Consider the following 10,272-nt stretch of genomic DNA (forward strand, 5'->3'; position numbering starts at 1 on the left):
AAAATGGGGAAACGGGGAAAAGCGCGTTCTGAACCGAACCGTGGCTCAAAAATCGAGGTCTGAACCGAACCGTGGATTTGGTGAATCGTTACACCCCTAATCCCTGCATTTTATTGTAACTCTTCCAATCACATTTACACCTGGTATTGAAGTGCAGTGTGCACCATGGTGATTTGTCTTTATATGGGTAAATGTGATGGTCTGGTTTGTTAGACAGTTAGTGGTGTAGGAAAGTATTGATACACTTATAGCAATATTGTTTTATGTGATATTGTATCCATTCTCAAAAACACTGACAAATCTGTGCTAACTTTTTCATCACTATCCCAAAACTCAAAAGGACATAAATGTCCCGAATAATCGGTCTGTCTATAATCACAATATAATCGAATTGAATCATAACCCTGTATCATGATATCTATTTTATCGCCAGATACTTGCCAATACACAGCCCTATAAACAATTACTTGATAAATGAAAATAGAAAATAATCATTAGATTCAGCCTTTATGTCTTTTTGGACATTTTTGTGTAAATATCTTTATATGCATATCTCTTATTTGTGTGTGTGTGTGTGTGTGTGTGTGTGTAGACTCTTTGATGCCACCTCCTGTCATCTCCTCAGAGCTGTGTGTTTTTCAGTCCTCCTGTGTCAGGCTCCCACACATGCCATCTGAAACCAGCAGGGAGCACGATCACCCTGCAATGGCTGCCTCAGGGCTGGCTGTCCTTGGAAAAGATAGTAGTATGGGTCATTAAAAGGTGACGCTGCCCTTGCTTTGGCTGCTCTTTGGCCATCTGCCATGTTTAAAGATGCAGCAGAGCAATAGTCAGTGTGCGCGCAGCGAAGAGAAAGGGTCGGCAAAGGGTGCGCAATCAGAAATGATGAAGCGGGGTGGTAACTGCCAAATCTGACAATCCTTTCCTGAACCGATGGCCGAAGACACGATAACATCTAAAGGGAGAATGGGACTGACACCTAATCAGTACTAATAAATAGATACATAAATAAACAGTGGGTTTTTGTCTTTTTTGAGACATCACTGATAATAACTTACGCCCCCGACCTCACCACTGCACTGCAGCACCACCAGAGGGTGACTGCCAAAGGGGAGACTACAGTTACTGTCAAAATAAAATGACGTATTGGCCTGGAGGAATTTATGCACACACAAGTTTGTTTACTTACTGTATGTATCAATGTATTTAGTTGAGTTCAGAAATGTGCATCACACTATGAATAATTTTCCATATGCAGTGGCAGGCTGCAAGTGTTGCCATGGTGATTAGCCAAAATGATGCTTGCATTTTTATTTTCCTTCACTGTTCCAGTGTCCGCCCCCTGGGGGCCGGGGAAAGCATTTAAGTAAGCCCACACGGGGACCTGTGGTAAAATCGATTTACCTCTGTGCAATAAAGCTTTCAGCTGTCTGTCTAAATTATTTACACACACACACTGTCTAGCTAATATTTATTTACCCAATGATAACTGACTTAGAATGATCAGTGTTTTTTCTGCAGTGCTTTGCTTCCCAAGATGTAATCATATTTAACCCAGAAAGCTGCTGCTAATGGAAGCTTAGTGCTGGATTTGGGGCTGGATTTTGTACAAAATCTCATGTATATGCTTTGTCAGCAATATATTTAAGCGAAAAACTGTGAAGAAAACAGCACATTGTTTTCTGTAAGTGGATTTTAAAAGATGGCCCTCTAAATATATTCTGCTCTGAACACTAAGGCTATTAGCTAAGGGTGAATAATGCATCCAGCTAATAGCAGTGCTATACATCTTTATATCTGTTTTATTAATTTATCTTCCAGGTATAGGGATGTGGCTGACATAAGTAGGACATCTACAGTCCCTGGCTGAGTATTACTCCCTGAACTCCTAACTTGGTTTCATATCCTATAGGGATGCTTTGTCTTTTTAGGGCCAATACTGATTACTGATTTAAAGGACCAGTGTGTAGGATTTAATGGCATCTAGCGGTGAGATTGCAAATTGCAATCTAATGAAACCACTCCCCTCAACCAACCATGTGGGAGAAACTATGGTGGTTGTAAAACCTGGGCCAGCATTTGGTTTGTCCATTCTGGGCGACTGTAGAAACGGTGATTCAACATGGCGAATTGTAAAAGAGGACCCGTTCCCTGTGTAGATAAAACCAGCGCATTCTAACGTAATGAAAACAAAACATGAAAAACGCTGCACCTTTTAATATGATTAAAATAGGCTCCATCTATCACTGATTGGTTCCTGGCCCCCTTTACTCCCCAAACAGCCATTCTTGCACCTCTTTTACGCTCCTGGTAAAACTGGACAATATTTTGTTGTTGCCATTAATGCCATGAGCCATCCGACCTTTTAAGACCGCGGCGTAGCCGCCCACTTCCATCTTGAATGCCAAAGTCTTTTCGTTTTAATTTGAAAACCTTGTTCAGGGGCTGAGGAACAAGTAATTAAAGCTCCAACTCAGATACTTATTTTTCAGATAAGTTTTGTTTTGATACACACACAAAAAGAATTCCCCTAAAGCCCATTTCCATTTATAAAAGAACTGTTAGCTCTGTCAGTTTGAGCTTTCAGGAACAAGGAGTGCAAACATACTGACCACATCAAGAGTCCTGCAGTGGTTAACAGCAGGACCTGGAGACCATGTGAGCCTAGACCAGAGCATAAACTGCCTCTGGTTCCTGCTTAGTGTAGTCAGGCAGTGAAACCACTGTTGTGGTGATCAGATTTACTTATCTGCAATGCTAAAGGAAAAAGCATATGAGCTGAATCTCAAAGGTTTGTCTAGCTGTCTAGCACAGTGGAAACTCATCTATTTTACTGGCTAAATAATGTTTCAGAGTAGAAAGGGATTCATAAAGGATGGTTGGACAGACAGTTGTTTGGTGGTTTGGGCTTATTTCATGCCCTTATCTGGCTCTGAGTCTGCACATGACAAGAGCTTCCTTATGTGTTAATGAGCCCGGATCCCATGGGTGAGACAAAATTTTGCTTCGTCTGAAACCTAGGCTGGAAAAGGTTTAAGAGCTCATCATCCAGGTGAGTCAAGTGTGAGTTTTTTCTTCTGTCCGCCGGCTAAAGTTTTAGGATACTGCTGGTTTTCTGGGACTCTGTAAAAGGAAAACGAGAAGCATTCTGTCAATCCAGCCAGGAATCCGAGCACCAAAGACCCAATGCATTGCGTATTTATGTGTGTGCAGGCCCCTTTTCTCTCCCTTCTTTTTTTCAATCAAATGACTAAGCCTCAAGAGCGAGCATGAACACCCGTGCACGTACCCTCAATCTAGAATTCACTCCTAAGGGGGCTGAGCAAGCCATTGCTGCAATCCCTCCATCAAATTCCTGTTTTTCATCGCGGGACAGTTTCTATTGAGCACTTTAATATTTGAGGAAAAGCTCAGGGGACAAGCAGACTAACTGCCGTGTATCAGCACAGTCTGTCTGCTAGATTTGTACAATAGCAGCACTCTATCTACCAGGGTTGTCTAATTATAGATGAGCCTGTAGTTCGGCCGCTGTAAACAACTTGAGAAATGGATGACCGGCAGAAGGCTGAGGGAGAATGAGAAGAAGGTATAGTATCAGGAAGAAAATGCTAATGGAGCACTTGAATTTTCCCCAGGTGCTTTTTATCTTCATTTCTTTTCACTCGACTAAGAGGAAATCTTAATGAAACCTTTTATCTACTCTGCTGTTATTTGAGATTCCCAACAATCTGGCAATCATCAGTGATTGGTTTGTCAGAACCTGAAAAGATCTAAATCTATTTGTGATCTCTCCTCACCAAAACAAGGAAACAAGGAAATCTTGAACAGAAGCGGTTCAAGCCACAGAGATAATTTAGTGGAAAAGGAGTTTGAGTTCTCCATTTAGGTTCTGAACTCAAAGTATTAGACACTGTTCACACATGCAGATCAAACATCCCAATACTGTTAACCATTGTAAACATACACAAAACTCTTGTCACATCTATAGTATTTCCAGCTGGCAGCTGCTTACTAGCAGTGGCACTGATGCTGCCAGAATTTTCAGGACGCCTCTGAATCTCTTCTCTTTTCATGCCTGCTGAAACGTCAGCCTCAGTTTTGCAGTTTGCTGGTTGTAGTCATTCTACAGTTCTTCATCTTGATATTATTTCATCAGTTTACCTCTATGGTATTACAACTTTGAAATGGTGTCCAAGCTGTGACTTTGTTGTGACATAGTCATAACTTCCGACCTAGCTTGTAGCTGGGACTTTGAAGTTTCTTTTGTTGTATTTTTTCAGTTGTGCAACTTTTAAATTCTGTTAAATGCGCTAAGTTGGAGCCTGTTTGATGTCAACTTTTCCCCAACCTCCTCACAGTGCCAGGTGTTTGTACCTTTCATACTTTTCACTGCTGCTTGTCTGGCACAGCTACAGTAGCTTGGCTACCACAGCTGGTCAGCAGATCTGCTAGATTAATAGATGTTTCAATAAATAGTAAAATTAAAATTGAAAGTTTTTTTTTCCTAGACAATCGAAGATTTATTTGCAGTTTGTGCTTTAAAATTAATGCTAATATCAAACATTTCCTCTCACATATTTCCCTGGATGGTCTGCATCCACACCACAAATGAACCGCACTGGGAACCAGACCAGAACCCTCCTTTTCAAGCGGTCTTGGTCTGGTTGTTCGGTCTGCGGCAGAGTTTAATTGACAGCTTGTACACCAGCCTAAATGAACCAAACCAAACTGACCAACGTGCCAGAGTTTGTTTGAAGCACACCAAAAAAGTTAAAAATATACTCTGTGCAAATTTAAAATATCTAAGAGTGCTGCATTTGGACAAATTTGCTTTAAACCTAGTTTTGATTCATTTTAATTGAAGGTTGATTAGTTTGGTTGAAGTTGGGCTTGTTTTGGTAAAACCTAAATCAAGACCCCTGCTTCCTCACTTCAATGAGACACTTATCTTCTGTAGCTGCTCTGTTTGGTTTCTGACACCCTCTGCCTCTGTCTCAATGTTACAGGTTCAACTACAGATCGACTCACCATCTCACCACCAATGGCTTCTATGAGTTCCTCAACTGGTTTGACGAAAGAGCCTGGTACCCACTGGGTAGGATAGTTGGGGGCACGGTGAGTGTCGTAATGCTGTGTGTGGGTGTACTTTTAGCCCCATCCTTTCTTTGTCCTTATTTCTCAAGAGACACATTACTGTGATGAATCTTCAATCATCCTCTTAAACTCACTCTCAACTGCAGGTCTTACACACAGACACACACACACACACACACTCTTAGTAAGCATGGCTGGCTGCTTAAACAGCTCCTGCGGGAGGCAGGGAGCTAGCAGTGAGCACTCGCAACACATAGTAGATCTGTCTTCATAATGGCTAAGGAACAGACAGACGGGGGTCACTTTTAACACGTCATTGCACTGCAACTCATCTCCTCCACATATTTTTATCCCTCTGTGCAATCTCTGTGTGCGTTGATGAAGGGAGAGCTAACGTTTGTTGGCTAATTTATTCTCCAGAGTGCACTTTTGGACATCAACACTAGCTGAAAAAAAAACAGCCTGTTGTTTCGACTTTGAAGCAACCCTTTTGCATCATATGACACTGGACAGAAATAAAGGACAAAGATGGATCTCTACTTAAGAAGCTGTGCTATTACACTACCACTCTAGTGCTGCAACTAACTGGTACTTTCATCATTGATCAATCTGTAGTAGGGCTGCTGCTGACTTAAGATTTTTGTAGTCGACTAGTAGTCGTTAGATAAAGCCAATAGTCGACTAGCACTAATTAAGTCAAGCATTAATTTAAATATATAGATTTTAACAGCCACCTGTTAAATGAAAAGGAAAAAGCGGGAATGATTCTGAATGTGTCAGAACAACCAGCAAGGAAACTGAACATTTAGGTTCATTTATTTCAACACAGTGTAAAGTCTCCTGGTTGCAATACACAGAATAGTAACTTCCACTTCACTTACGGCAACAAATATTGGCGGATTTTCGATAAAATGGATTATAAATGATAAATTTAACCAGGTTACCTACAAATTAACTCTTTACAAACTCGTTCCTCTTGCTCCCATTTTAATTCCTCCCCTGTCCCTACCTGAAAACCCCCCACCCCAGACCCTGTTCGGGCCGCTATAAATCAGCTGGCCTCCATTGGTTCACCACGCTCCAGTTCTGTCGCACATTCTGGCCTGGCGCCCTGGCAGTATTCCCTGCTGGATCTTACGCGGGTAGTGTTTAAACTCTCTCTGTCCTTCGAGCTCCCAGTTTGGGTAAAGTCAGCTAGTAGGGCCACTAACTAGCTAGTGGGACAAGCTTCTACAGTTAGCATATGCACCAGTGCATTGGAAAGAGACTTCCTGTGTTACGAGAGAAAGGTTCTGTGTTTCAACCATCCCCTGATACTCTTGTCCTGGTGACGAGGCGCAGCTCCTGAACGAATTTTGACATAGTTTTGTTTTTCTGTGACTATTGGACTAATGAATAATGTGCCGACTAAGACTCTTGTCAGCAACTAACGGTTAGGTCGCCTATTACGGAGCAGCGCTAATCTGTAGATCATTTTCCTAATGAATAGATTGGTTGTTCTTTCCAAAATCCCTTGGCGACGTCCTCAAGTGTCTTATTTGTTCACAAACCAAAGATATTCAGTTTAATGTCATAGAGGACAAACAAATATATATATATATTCATAATTGAGAAGGTGAAAGTTGAATTCACTGCGTTCTTAGGGTAGCATGTAAGTTGTAGCTAACACGTAGAGTTAACAGTAGAAGTTTTAAAACTGAATATTTCTATATAATATATATAATATAATTTTTCAGTAACATGAAGTACCCAGCTGCAAACATTAGTTGAAGTTTCCCTTCCACTTACTGTAGGCTATGATTCGGATTCAAATATGCTTTTTTTCCCTTCAAATAACAAGATGGTTTTGTGTGTAGTCACTTCAGTACCATTTTCATCAGATCTATGCTGTCCGAGGTAATGATGCAGGCTGGTAAAAGCATATTTTCTGTCCGGCAGCTCTGTGAGCTCGCAACGAGCTTGTAATGTGAATTTCTCATTCAAACTGTTCAAATGGTGACATTTTGCAGTCACAGCAGTGAAACGATGCATGAAGCAACACTTGTTCAGAGCTCTTACTGCTTGCTTATCAATATTGGTGCTCTCACATCACAACATTGGGGAGATCTTTTTTTTTTTAATTCAGACTTTAGTGATAACACTTGGCTCTTGGGCTGCCTGTCTGAACTGAGCCTGAATAATCTCTGCCCTCATCTTCCCCTCTGTTTTCCCCTCATCCTCCAGGTGTACCCAGGCCTGATGGTCACAGCGGGCCTCATCCACTATGTGCTCAACCTGCTGCACATCACCGTCCACATTCGGGACGTGTGTGTGTTCCTGGCACCGGTGTTCAGTGGCCTGACCTCCATCTCCACCTTTCTGCTGACGAAGGAGCTGTGGAACCAGGGCGCGGGGTTGCTCGCAGCCTGCTTCATCGCTATCGTCCCCGGCTACATCTCCCGCTCTGTTGCTGGCTCCTTTGACAATGAAGGCATAGCCATCTTTGCCCTGCAGTTCACCTACTACCTCTGGGTATGCCTATACATACTTTATTAGTCCTGCCATAGTCCCGACCCTCCATTATGAAGCTATTTATAACGGTTCTCTTCGATGCTTCAGCTGGCTGCTCTTTCTTAGAAGTTGAGGGATAAAGTGAAATAATCAGACTGCAGTACAAAACTCATGTTTTTTGCCTACAATGATTTAAGGCTGCAATAATCTCTATTTTTTTAATTAAAAATGAATCAATTGAACATGTTTATATTAACAATGAATCAAATGAATATGTTTAATGTGAAAGGTTTTGCTCTTATTGATGAATTCACATAAAATTGTTCCTCTGTTTTAACCTGATAATCAGACTGAATTGCCATTGGGTTTTACTTCATTATTGAGCCTGATATTCTGTTAATGTTCACAGTTTTCTGCTTGGAAGGGGTTACTGACCTTCCTTACTAGAAAGTGAAGTATCTGTCCCTCCAAAGTCACACAGAAGCTGTGGTTGTGGATGTTAGCAGCCATAAGCTTTGTTTTTTCACACTGATTTGAAAACCAATTTTAGGTTGTTTCTGGTAGTTTACTTGCATCATCCTGTACAGACGTGCTGATGTGGCACATGAAGATCCAAGGGCTACTTTTTTGTACTGCCTACTAAGTTAGGACTGCCACAGTTGCTTCCACAGATAATTCCTCACACTGGTCCTCAGTGGTTTGTACATGAGGCTATATGGGCTAATGTTATTCTCAGTGAACATGATCAACTACGACATTTCATGCATACCTCTGAGATTTAAAGAAGGAATCCACTGTCCCAGTTATGAAGCCCTGAAGTCAGTGTTTATTGGTGGTGTGGATAGATAGGGATAACCTGGTTTAAAGATGAACATTTTAAACAGATTCTAAATAAATCACACACACGTAGACACACAGGACTTTAAAGCTTTTACCTGCTGGACAGAAGAGTAACTTTAATAAAAGTCTCAAGTGACTGCTTCCCCCTTTCTCCTTACTTTATCACTTATAAACTCTCTCTCCTGCTCTCGACTTTCATTCCATCCCTTGCCTTCCATCAACCACATCTCATTGGCTCAGCCTCCTCCATTTATCCAATCTCATCCAGCCAATAGCAGTGCCTCCCAACCGTGCCTTCGTTAAGTCAGGGCTCATTAGCCCTGTTAAGCCCTCGTTAGCAGCTCTCCTGCACTGCGCCGGGGAAGGTAAAGATGTGTAGAACACAGTGCTCTGCTTTGTGCAGGTCATTAAAGAGGGAAACATGATGAATAATTCAGACACTCCTGTTGGGTGTAACGGAGTAGCTCAAGTTGGAATGGAAGCAGTTGATGTAGAAATGTGACACCATGCCTGCGTGCACGTGTTGGTTAACACTCTCCTATGCAAACTGCAGGTGAAGTCGGTGAAGACGGGATCAGTCTTCTGGACCATCGGATGCTGCCTCTCCTATTTCTACATGGTGAGAACACACACAAAAGCATTTTATATTCATATTTTATGAGGAATTTTATTGACCACATTCCTTTCTATACCTAATGTAACACTAAACCCTATTGCTGATGTCAAAACTAAACAAAAATCACAGTCATAACTTAGAGGGAGAGCAACCTGCACAGCAAACACTGAAACACAGATGCAGCACAAAAATGATCACTGTGCCACTCACAAATAAGGTTGCAATAGAGCATTTGTGGACGTCCATCAAATTTTGTTTGCCTCACATCACTGAAAGCCATTTACATCAGACAAAAGCAGATCATTTGGGGAACCTTCTCCCTTCACCACCTATTATTCAGCCAGACTGATGAATCTGTGATGAATCATTTGAATGTCTCATGCTGTGACGCCTCTTCTTTGGAAGCTGCTCACCACTTGGGAGTTACATGACACTTAGACAATAAGCACGAAGCTTGAATAGGTGTGTGTGTGTGTGTATGTAAGGATTTAGAGAAGACAGCATAATCAGAATTGCACTCTAAACGCTGTAGCTCATAACTCATAATGATTTCACAGCTCTCAGGTGGGCTGTGCAGGTTTGCACCCTCCCTCTTTTTGCTACCTATGCCATTATGGAAGTGTGTGTGTTGTGAATAGGGAAAAAAAAACAGCCACCCTTCAGTTCCCAGCCTACAGGGACTTGTGGGCTGGTTACAATACTGATTATTCACTGCAGTTGAAAGCATCGCACATATTCAGCAGAGATCAAAATCCCATTATGACTAGAAGCACTAAACTAACAGTGTGTGTGTATGTATGTGAGACTGTATTTGTACATGCATATATCTGTGTGCAGGTGAGAATGTGTGCAATCATAATCCAAATACACCTCCACTGATTACTTGTATTGCTAAAGCTCTAAATTGATAAGAAAATGCTCTTAATATTAAATACACTGTTTTTGTTTGTTTCGCAGGTTTCAGCTTGGGGTGGTTACGTGTTCATCATCAACCTTATTCCTCTTCACGTATTTGTCCTGCTTCTCATGCAGCGCTTCAGTAGGAGAGTCTACATAGGTGAGATGCAGTGCGCACACACATACACATGAATACTTTAGTTCTGTTCACATTAATTCAAGGGCATAAACAGACGACTTAGGGGGTTTACAATTATGCTCATTTGACATTCAGTGTAGCATATTGAGGATAAACAAACAACATAAAGGGCAAGGTAACTGTACAGTCAGCAGCT

General features: G+C 41.6%; 1 protein-coding gene across 5 annotated transcripts in view; it reads left to right on the forward strand.

Moving 5' to 3' along the window:
* LOC118335544 (dolichyl-diphosphooligosaccharide--protein glycosyltransferase subunit STT3B) overlaps positions 1-10,272 on the forward strand; it is a 60,767-nt gene that overhangs the window by 28,574 nt on the left and 21,921 nt on the right. For all 5 annotated transcript variants that reach the window (XM_035671870.1, XM_035671871.1, XM_035671875.1 and 2 more), the window contains exons 2-5: positions 5,007-5,115; positions 7,318-7,605; positions 8,978-9,043; positions 9,998-10,097. In XM_035671870.1, the coding sequence (XP_035527763.1) occupies positions 5,007-5,115; positions 7,318-7,605; positions 8,978-9,043; positions 9,998-10,097 (563 nt within the window). The remainder of the gene's footprint in view (positions 1-5,006; positions 5,116-7,317; positions 7,606-8,977; positions 9,044-9,997; positions 10,098-10,272) is intronic.

Source organism: Morone saxatilis, unplaced genomic scaffold (genome assembly GCF_004916995.1).
Source record: "Morone saxatilis isolate NCDOM2014 unplaced genomic scaffold, NCSU_SB_2.0 Contig24, whole genome shotgun sequence".
NCBI lineage: Eukaryota > Metazoa > Chordata > Actinopteri > Moronidae > Morone > Morone saxatilis.